The sequence below is a fragment of the Myotis lucifugus genome, unplaced genomic scaffold (assembly GCF_000147115.1).
Source record: "Myotis lucifugus unplaced genomic scaffold, Myoluc2.0 scaffold_8, whole genome shotgun sequence".
NCBI classification, from domain to species: domain Eukaryota; kingdom Metazoa; phylum Chordata; class Mammalia; order Chiroptera; family Vespertilionidae; genus Myotis; species Myotis lucifugus.
This window is the reverse complement of record NW_005871056.1, coordinates 10,607,589-10,618,406: the sequence shown is the minus strand read 5'-3', so window position 1 is coordinate 10,618,406 and position 10,818 is coordinate 10,607,589. Positions and strand designations below refer to the sequence as shown.

General features: G+C 50.6%; 1 protein-coding gene across 1 annotated transcript in view; it reads right to left on the bottom strand.

The window, feature by feature from the left end:
* Positions 1 to 2,868: 2,868 nt before the first annotated feature.
* CLSTN2 (calsyntenin 2) overlaps positions 2,869 to 10,818 on the bottom strand; it is a 536,533-nt gene continuing 528,583 nt past the window's right edge. The window contains exons 13-17 of the mRNA XM_006083760.3: positions 9,055 to 9,225; positions 8,467 to 8,612; positions 8,218 to 8,341; positions 5,106 to 5,290; positions 2,869 to 3,099 (exon numbers count right to left, since the gene is read on the bottom strand). Coding sequence (XP_006083822.1) covers positions 2,908 to 3,099; positions 5,106 to 5,290; positions 8,218 to 8,341; positions 8,467 to 8,612; positions 9,055 to 9,225 — 818 coding nt within the window. The 3' untranslated portion in view covers positions 2,869 to 2,907. The remainder of the gene's footprint in view (positions 3,100 to 5,105; positions 5,291 to 8,217; positions 8,342 to 8,466; positions 8,613 to 9,054; positions 9,226 to 10,818) is intronic.

The following is a 10,818-nucleotide window of genomic DNA, read 5'->3' as shown; positions in this document are numbered from 1 at the left end:
ACTAGAATATATGTACTTTTAGCATTCTTTAAGACAGGTGGCCAGCTCCTTGCTTGCTTTACTCCACTAGGGCAATACATTCTGTGCTGGCCTTTTCTCTCTCAACCTCTTACCCTTCCTCCTCTTCCTCCCTGTCACCTGAACCATTGGACAGGTATCAGCCTATTTTCAAGCTTCAGAGAGCAGAACCTGACGGTGCACTTGGAAAGACAAGCAATGGGCTGGCCAAACCAGTCAGCAGTTCTTCCTGGGCTCAAAGCTGAATCTGCCACTGTTGACATTGGATGAGAGGTCACAGCGTGTCCAGGTCATCTGGGAGTTTGGTTCTAGGGTGCCAGCATATAGAGACTGGAAAATGCTGGGTTGACCATGACCTTTTCCACTTGTGGATAGAGTATCTGGGGAGGGCAAGCGGCATTACTCGCCACTCACCTGGATAATCCCTGACACTTCTGTTGCTTTTCCATAACCGCCCCTTCCTGTTCTCACCAGTGATGAGTAGGGTGCTGGGGACATGACAAATGGCCTTTGACCCAGCAGCACCATTTCTAGTGCCTCCTCTCTGAACTGGCGCAGTGTGACTTTTCTCAGCAGGTGTTGACGGAAAGGACTTGGATGACCTGTTGTTTCTCTGCATATAAGTCTAGTCCCTGACTCTGCTCCTAGCCAAGTGCTATGTTCCCTTGCTCCCTCCCCCAGAGATTTGACATGTCCCAGACCACTCACTCGGCCATGAATGAGTGACACAGCCACCCGGAGACGGGGGTAATGTGAGGACTACGCAGTCCTACAGGTTTTCTCCCTGTAGATGTGTGGACACAGCAGGGGAGAAAAGGCTATTTGGTTGGGAGAATTCACAGAGGTGTCTATTTCCAGTCAATGAATATAAAACCCCAAACTCCTGCCAGCGTTTTTCCCTAAGGGAAAAATAAGAGCGCTGGTTGAGTTTGTGGACGTGTCCCTCTTGTTCCTGTGACTTCTCTCCCTCCCTCTGCCTCTGCCTCTTGTATATTTCCATGCCCTTTAGTTTTACTCTGCCACCATCCAGTCCTCTGAGGCCCGGGGGCTTCTCTTATTCAGCTCCATTCCTTCCCACTGCTGCTGGGCGAGTGCTCAGCACATAGTAGGTCCTCAGCAATGCCAGTTAGCTGGGTAAAGATGAGCAGACGTAGAATCAGGGTGGTGGGCACTGGACCCGAAGTGGAAAGTGGGGAGTCCAGTCTAGTCTATCTCTCTGAATGACTCTAAGCAAGATGCTGGAATCTCTAAATCTCTGTTTACTCACAATGGAAATGTGCCTGACAGCAGAGGCCAGAATTATTGCGAGGCTCAGAGGAAGGAACAGATGCAAAAAGCACTTTAGGCGATGGAAAGGGCTGCATAAAGGATGTTTTCTGGGATCAGGGGTTGCAAAGGCTTACGGTGGGTCCTCACTGGGTGAAGGTCAGATGAGAGGACATTGACATAAGCTTCAGGAGCTCTGTTTCAATGGGGGGGGGGGATGTTAGAATGAACAGATTCTGAACTTTTGAATCTGAATGCCACTGTGACAAGGGACCTGCGCCTGTACCAAGCCAATATGGAGTGGGCTGGAGGAGACTGGGAGGACAGGGACAGATCACATATTCGAGGACAAAGCCCGAGACGTCCGAGCCTCGCGGACGTCCTCTAATGGCCCTAATTCTTGCCTGCTATTCTCTTGGCCACAAAAGATCCCAGACCAGTTACTATAGCAACAGTTTTCCCCACAAGGTGTCCATGTTAGGAGGGAGATGGAAGAGATTTCCTTATTTAAAAAAAAGAAATAAATTAGGTTTTCAGTTATATTTGCCCTCCACCCAAAGTGCTGCTCCTTTTTTTTTTTTAATGGAAAGAAGCAGCTGTTATAGCAAATGTTTCTAATTCCTAGCAGTTAAATTTTCAAACTTTTGCTTTAGACTTGATGCAGTTCACGCTTGTTCTAATACATCCAAGAGGAATGTGTTTTCCTAAGAGGCAAACCAGTGTGACATAGGGGATGAGGATCCTAAGACTGGTTGGCGAGAGCCTTGTCCACCTGGGGCTGCCCTGTCTCCCAGATCCGTGTCCACCATGAAGCCCAATGGTGGTGCCCCGTCAGCCCTTCCTTCTGATCCCTGGCTGCAGGCTTTTCACAGACGTCGGCCTGTGTGGAATGCTTCCTGGATCCCATGGTTTCATGGGGTGGGAGCCCCCAGCAGGGAAGTCATGTGGGTCTCAGCGGCTGCCCAGGCAGGCAGACTCAGAGAGCATTGTCTGGGACCAGGCCTGCGGTGGCCCAGGTTTTGGACTTTGCACATACGCTCATATGGTCTCAGAAAGGTCAAAGGGAAAGGCTCTGCAAACTGGGGAGCGTGTGTGCGTGCATGAGTGTGGAGCCTCTCCCTGTGAATTTAGTTCCCGCCTCAGCAAGGACTTCCCTTTAAAGTGCTGAGGACCAAGATCTCAGGTGTGTGAAGTCCAACCACCCTGCCTGAAGGAAGAGTCAGGTAAGGAGAACCCGCTGGTCTGTGTGGAGAGACAACTGAGTTTGGTGCACACAGTGAGTTGGAACCCCAGGGTCTGGGGACACGGAGCCCAGGGAGGTGACTGCAGAGAAGAGCAAAGGCAGAACTCTGCAGACCGGCTGACAGGACCCGGGAGTCAGGGGCAGGAGCAGTGGGCGTGGCAGGACAGTCCACCCCGAAGTCCCCACTGAGGATGAGGCTGGGCTTCCTGGAACCAGCCCAGGGCTGGGGCACGGGAGTGCCCACGCATGAAGGGCGGGTTCTAGGAGGCTGGGGAAGGCCTGCCCAGAGTGTCATTGAAATTGGAGGCGACAGTGATAGACTCACATACATTAGCTGTGGCTTACAAAAGGGACAGTGGGCGGGCACAGAAGGAGGGGCGCTAGTAGGGGAGGGTGGAGTCATCCCACTCCAGCTGGGCTTGCCTGGCTCCGCTCTGCCCTTGTCTGCCCCTGCCCACCCCTCCCTCCACCTCCTCCTCGTCGCTGGCATCTGAGTCGCTGCTGCTGGAGCTGATGTCTTCTTCCACTTCCTCCTCCGTCTCATCTTCCCTGTGTCCTGGTGCTTCGTGTTTCTGGGAGTTGGGAAGAGAGGGAAATGCTGGTCAGGGGCTGCAGAGAGGCCACATGTAGGGCCCCTTGGCATCCCTTCCGCTTAATGCTGACCCGTGGGCCTGGAAGGGAGGTCCTCTGGTGAAAGGTAGAGCAGAGGGCCGAGGACACAGACAAGAAAGAGCAGCTAATTCCAGGCCATGAAGTCAAGGTGAGGCGTGTGTTTTAGACTCTGGACATTTAAGCCAGTTCCACACGTCACTTTGTGAGGCTTTCAGGCCCACGTCTGTTTTCTGGCATTACTGGGCCTGTTGATATGAGCTGGCCAAGTCCTCAGCGTCTGCTTCTCAGTGAGAGGATGGCGGTTCAGCTTGTCCTTCTTTCTCAGGTAGGAATGTAATGTCTCCAGGAGCAGGAGGTCACCTGAGCCAAGACTCAGGTGTATTGGCCTTCAAAAGTGTTCCTCTGGGAGGGACAAAGTTCACGGTCCTCAATTTTCATGTTTGCCCCTCACCCTCTGAGTCCCTAGTCCAGTGATGGCGAACCTATGACACGCGTGTCAGAGGTGACACGTGAACTCATTTTTTTGGTTGATTTTTCTTTGTTAAATGGCATTTAAATATATAAAATAAATATCAAAAATATAAGTCTTTGTTTTACTATGGTTGCAAATATCAAAAAAAATTTTATATGTGACACGGCACCAGAGTTAAGTTAGGGTTTTTCAAAATGCTGACACGTCGAGCTCAAAAGGTTCGCCATCACTGCCCTAGTCCCATCTCTGCTGCCCCCAGTTTTTGTGATTCTAGCCAAGTCTTTCTGGATTTATGCTTTGATGAACCGGCCGTAAAAGACATGTGCCCCTCCTTGGCCACATCCCATCTCTGGAGTGTCTTCACTTCCACCATTGCCTCCCCCAAATCCTACCCATTCTTCAAGGCCTCCCTTAAGCTAGCCTCCTCCAAGAAGTCTTCCCTGAACCTCCAGCCCCCTCGGCTCTCGTTACTCAGGCTTCACTGACTGCTGGCATCACCAGGTTAGCCGTGGGAAGGCACATGCTGGTTTGGTACTGAGACTGATCCACGATTGGTGGCTATTTCCCACACCTCGGGCTCAGCTCTTCCGGGGTGGAGATGCTGGCATCTCCACAGTGGCGGTTCAGCATGACCCACTGCACGCGCTGAGCCACATCGACTGGGAGGCTTTAAAATCAGAGAATAAGGCCAGTTGAGGGGGACACTGAGGATGAGGCTTGGATAACCTTTTCATGCCTCAGTGGCTCCCTGCTTTGTTCCTCTTGGCTCTATCTCCACTCAGTACCCATGGGCAGACTAACGGGCAAGATGCCATGGCTTCCCTTGATACTCATACACCCAGAGCAGAGGCTTTGGACATTCATGGATGGGTTCTGGGGTCTGCTGGCTAACTGGCAAGATCTGAATGTTAGAATCCGGCAACCTGGAGTCTGAAGATGGCACCGCCATTGCCAGCTCTGGGGGTGTGAGCACTTCCCGCTCTGAGTCGGTTTGCGCCTTGGCAGATGAGGGTGATGACTCCGACTTCACAGGTGGCTAGAAGATTGAATGAGATGCGCATAGAGAGCACGCTGTGCAGTGTCTGGCATAATGGGGGGCTCGATAAATGGCAGCTATTAATGTTGTATTTCTGTTTTAACCTATTCTGAGCCTTTAAATGAGCTCTGCAGGCAGCATGGAGCAAAGCCATTTAATTTGCACTGTTAATTAATCAAAAATTCAATACTGAGTCCCTAAGTGTTAGCTCCCAGCTAAATCTAACGGGGGTGGCAACCGATAGACACCACATGGCTGCTCGCCTTCAGAAATGTCTGGTTCTGCTTGCAGGGTGAGAGCAATTCACACGTTTTTAACCAGTGAGTGCAGTTGATGGGAAAGGATGGTCCGTTCAGGTTGAGAGGCTGGGTAAGACGGGGCAGGGCTTCTGGCACAAGAAAGCTAAAGGGTGGAGGGGAAGCATCCTAGTGAAGCTCCCGCCCTGGTGTGAGGATTACCTCCATGGGGTTGACTGTGATAGTGAGCGCAGAGTCGTCCCAGTCCATCTCGACCTCCTTGGCAGCCTCGGTCTCCTGGGTGAAGTGCTGGTGGGCGACCCGGACCCGGTGCACGCCCATGGCCACCACGAACACTAGCATGCACACGGAGATGATGACGACCACCGTGGCAATGCTCGGGACCACTGGAATGAGGAAGGAATCCGCTCGCTCTAGGTCACCATGGAGCCTGAGTGAAACACCCATGCAGAGGCTAAAATCTGCCCTCCCCCTTTCCAGCTGTAGAACTCGGGGTCAGCACCTTTCTCTGTCTGGGCTTCCCATTCGTCATCCAAATGATGGGCTTAATAATTCCTATCCCAGGGGTAGTTGTGAGGAGCAAATGAAATGATCTATGTGCACTTCCACATAGGCACATGGTAGGCACTCAATAAATGCAAGTTCGTTTCTATCTCTTGCTTTCCCCCTCAAAGTATAGGACAGCGCTCACTGAGAGCCAGGTACTATGGAGTTTAGCAGGAACAATACAGGAGTAATACAATATGGCAAGTGCTGGGACAGAGTACAGGTAGGGGACTTTGCAGTGTGGTGCACATGTGTATGTATGTGAGCATATGTAAGGGGTTCAAGGAAAGCCTCATACAGGATGTGGCTTTGAGTTGGACCTAAAAGGACTTGCAGAGCCAAGATGTTGGCGTAGGTAAATGCCTGTTCTCACCACCTCCTACACCACATCAAAATTACAACTAACAGAGACAGAAGCATCGATGAGACCGTGGTTCTCAACCTTGGCTGCACATTAGAATCACCCGGGAATCTTTTTAAAATTCTGATTTCTGGGCCTCATCCTCCGGAAATTCTGTTTCTTTGTTACTAATTGTTGTGGCTTCACCCCATAACAAAAGAAACAGAATTTCTCGGAGGATGAGGCCCAGAAATCAGGATTTTAAAAAGATTCCCGGGTGATTCTAATGTGCAGCCAAGGTTGGGAACCACTGGATCAGACCATCAAACCTCAGAGGGAAGGTAGGGGAGGGTGGGGATAAGGGGGAGAGATCAACCAAGGACTTATATGCAAGTATAAAGGCCTAGCCAATGGACACAGACAACAGGGGGTGGGGGGTAATGTGGGGATAAGGACACATATGTAATAACTTAATAAAGAAATTTTAAAAAATTACAACTAAAATACAGAACAATCATTCAGAACCATCTGAAAGCTGGCTGAATGGAAATACTACAACTAGAGAAGTAAAGAAGAAAGCACGTTGAGACTGGTAGGAGGGGCGGAGAGGAAGATCAACTCTGTGGAGGCCGCCTGTGAGGAGCAAGGGGTCCCAGCACCACACCAGCCCACCAGCCCAGGGTCTCAGAGCTGGGAAGAGAAGTCCTTAAAACTACGGGCTGTAAAAACCAGCAGGGATTTGGGCTCAGTGACACAGAGGCTGCTGAAGACCCAGCTGTTCCTTTTAAAGGCCGATGCAGGAATGTACTTGGACTCATGCCCTCTGAGCTCTAGCACTGGGCTCTGGGGGACCCAGATACATACGAGGAGGAACTGGATAGTCTGGCATCGGGGCAGGAACTCGGGGCGGCTTTCTCCAGACAGGGGTGCTCACAGGGGTCTTTGTTCCTGTGCTGGGACCTCTCTGGTCCCAGAGCTGACTGTCAGCCATATCTGAGTCTCCATCAGCTTGGCCCACACTGGGAATTCCCAGGAACCCCACTCCACCCAATTTGCAGCCACACCCAAGCTGTTTGCAGCAGCTTTTCCATAAGAATGGCCTGTCCTGGCTCAGGCTTCAGACTTTGCTAAAATCTCTCAAGCTGCAGCTGGTGACAGTGTGCCCCAAACCTATCAATCAAGACCCGGCACTAGCACCAGCCTGCCTTCCTTCACAGCTGGGCCTCGCCTGGGCACCTCCAAGCCCAATACAAATAGCAAATAGCAGTTGTCAGAAAATCCCTCTGTAGCTTTTGCTGGGGGGCCCCAGGCAGTGGCTGACTTTGCACCACCCTGGAGGCCCTAGAACCAGTGTACCCAGTGGACAGCTTCAGACTATAGCATATTACAACTCTACACATCCATAAGCAACACACTCAAGAGGCAGACTCAATGAGCACCAAAGCCCCACTGAAGCAAGTCCTGCTCCATAGGGGTGTTTCCTGCATAGCAGCTCTCCTACTATAGTCGCAGCTGGTCCTCACAGCCAATTAGCCTGGAGGTCAACTCCTCCCAGTGATGCCAACAGCAATCAAGGCTCAACTACAAGACTGTGCACACAGCTCACACAGGGGTGTACCTAGAGTGCCCAGCTCAGGTGACTGGGGAGACTGAGCCACTGAGCCCTTCAGGACACCTCTACACAAGGGCAGAAGGGAGTGGCAAGAAATATTCAACGTAATGAACAGCAAGGACCTACTACCAAGATTACCCAGCAAAGCTCTCATTTAGAATAGAGGGTCAGATAAAGAGCTTCATAAACAAAAAGCTAAAGGAGTTCATCACCACCAAACCAGTATTATATGACACGTTTAAGGGTATTCTTTAAGAAGAGGAAGAAGAAGAGATTTAAAAAAATATGAACAAAATGGCAACAAATACATGGCTATTAACAATTGAATCTAAAACGAACACGTAATTTAATGAACAAAATAAACTGGCGAATAAAATAGAATCAGAGGCCTGGAACAGACTGACAAATCTCAGAGGGAAGGGGAGGGAGGTTGGGGCAGGATCCTACCTATGGACACAGACAGTAGGTGGTGAAGGCCTGGGGTAGGGCGGAAACCGGGTGGAGGGGGGGCAATGAGAAAAAGGGGGACACCTGTAATACTCTCAATAATAAAGATTAAAAAATAAAAGGATTTGCAAAATTTTACCCCAGCCCTTGGTACTAACCCCTGTTATTACATATTGTCTGTAACTTGTTTACCTGACCGGTTCCCTTTGGAGGCTGTGTGAGTGCCTCAGAGCCAGGGTCCACAGCTTCCCCATTATCGGGTCCCTTCCTCAGGTCTGGGCACCCAGGCTGCTGCACCCTAAATGTCTTTTTAGTGGATGGTCTTGAGTTACCTGTTGTCCTGAGGTCTCTCCTGCCAGGTGACGTACCTGAACTGCGCTGGACGCTAGTCTGGGCCTCGGGGTGGTGGACGGACTGGAGGAAGGGAGGCTGCACGATGAGGTGGTTGACGTGCTCATTGTCTGAGACTCTGACCTCATGGAGGAGGCTGACCTGGGCGAGGAGGGAGAGGGGCTGTTGACCAGTGGCAGGTGGGCCAGTGGCCGCAGTCCTCCCGAATACATGAGGGAAAGAACGGATGAGCCTGGGCTTCCCTTACCACCGCAGGGCGCACTCACCTCCAAGTTGAACTCGTTGCTGGTATAGCGCCCGTTGAGTTCTGAGCATTTGATCCTGAACCGCCGGGACTCGAGCGAAGCCGGACGCCAGTTGCGGTAGCGGATGTGACGTAGCACCTGCTCATAGCGGCTCATGGAGCCCACACCTGCCAAGAGACCACACCTGTCTCCAACAGGCAGAGGAGGAGACGGGGAGACAGGCTGCAGCTTCTGGGGCTGGTCCGTCTCCTGAATTTGGCCAGGCCGAGAGCTTGAGGTGTTTAGAGCAGAAAACGTATTGAAGCAAAAGTTCTAAGGAGCTAATGAAACGGACCCACAGGATTTCCACAGATAGTGGGCTCTGACCACAATGTGTGGCCGCAACTTGTCCAAATGTTGCTATAATATCTGTTTCTACAGGAGATTCTCCCAATAGTGGGGATGTGGTCCAGGTTCTCAAGATGCTGGAGTAGCTCACAAAGGAAGGGCCAGAAGCCCATGCTCTGCGGTCAAGGGCCCCCACCTGACACCATCATGGGGATGGAGTGCCTCCCTGGACCAGGCCACTGTAGGAGGAGACCACGAGGAGAAGGGGCTGGGCCTGCTTACCGTAGATGGAGTAGCCTGCAGTGGAGTTGGTGGCGTCGAGGTGGCGCTGGTGGAGCTCACTGTGGTTAAGCTCCAGGCACTCCTGTCTTGGGTCCAAGTCCCCTCCCAGCACCAAAATGTCACAGAAATCTAAGTTGTGAAGCATTTCTTCTAAGACTGCTGATTTGGGGGCTGCGGGGAGACCAACACCAGGGAAACAGGCGTGAGGACCACTCAGACCACGGAGGAAGATTAGGCATCGTCTCCTTCCTCTGTGACTGCACTCCAGGTGAGGGCTGGGTCAGAAGAGGCTGTGTAGCCCTAGGTACCACCTCCACTGCCGGGATGGAAGTCCAGCAGCTCCTGAGGTTGGGCAGCATGAGTTTGTGTGTAGACAGGAATACAGTAGTCAAGATGTGAATTTGAATACCAGTGCTGCGACTGAGAGGCTGTGAAGTGTTGGAGAAATACCTGCCCCTCAATTCCCTCACCTGTAAAGAGGGCAAGGATCTTGAGAGGGTTGAAACAGTGTCTGGCACATAGTAGGTGCTCAATAAGCAACAGCTCTCATTTGAGGCCAGAGTGAAGCACCCCTCCCCACTCGCTCATGCAGCTTTCTCCAGGCGGTTGTGGTGTGTATCTGTTGCCCCCAGTAGACTGAGGTCCTCAGGGGCAGAAGCACTTTTTATGATGAGCCCTCAGTACCCAGCTTTCTCCAGGCGGTCGTGGTGTGTATCTGTTGCCCTCTGAGGTCCTCAGGGGCAGAAGCACTTTTTATGACGAGCCCTCAGTCCCCAGCCCAGGCCCGGGCATGGAGCAGCATTGCTACACATGGCTCGAATGGAGCGAAACTGTTACTGTGGTTAAATGCTTAGGTAAATTGGCCCTGATTGATTATTTTGGGCCCTAAATTTCCCAAGGGTGTGTCTGAGCATTTGAATGCTGGGCAGGCTGGCAGTACTAACTTAAAACCTCACCTTGAAATGAAAGTGATTGGAATGTATGGAGTGATGGCTACATACCAGGCACTATGCAAATGAAATCCTAACAGACATTGGAGGGGGTGCTGTTGTTATTCCATGTTACTGATGGGAAATGGAAAGTTCTGAGGGGTAGAGTGCATTACATAGGATCACACAGATAGTAGGGGAGGAGCTGGACAGAAACCATGACTTTCTGACTCCACAGTTGGTAAACCAGGGGTCCTCAAACTACGGCCCGCGGGCCACATGCAAATACAAATATTGTATTTGTTTCCGTTTTGTTTTTTTACTTCAAAATAAGGTATGTGCAGTGTGCATAGGAATTTGTTCATAGTTTTTTTTTTTTAAACTATAGTCCTGCCCTCCCAACAGTCTGAGGGACAGTGAACTAGCCCCCTGTTTAAAAAGTTTGAGGACCCCTGTGGTAAACTCTTCACCTCTGGGCCAGTAGTCTCAAATGTTTTGGATCTTGCAGCTTGTTCATGGAAATGTGTGAACTGAGATCATTGAAATAAGTGTACTTATTTATTTATGAAGACTAATATACTTTGTGCATTATAAAACATTTATAAAAATAGAAATTAAAAAGGATTCACTAAAGATGAGAGAATTACGTTAAATAAGTATTTTTTTTTGTGATATCAAAAGTATCTTTCCCTCTCCCTAGATAGCTGTTATTAAAAGCACTTTCAGATGCTTAATTTTTAAATGCTTGCCAATCTCAATGGCTTCACGTATCATCAGCAAAATCTAAAAGCACATTAATATACACGTAAGCCAGGCCAGTGTGGCTCAGAGGTTG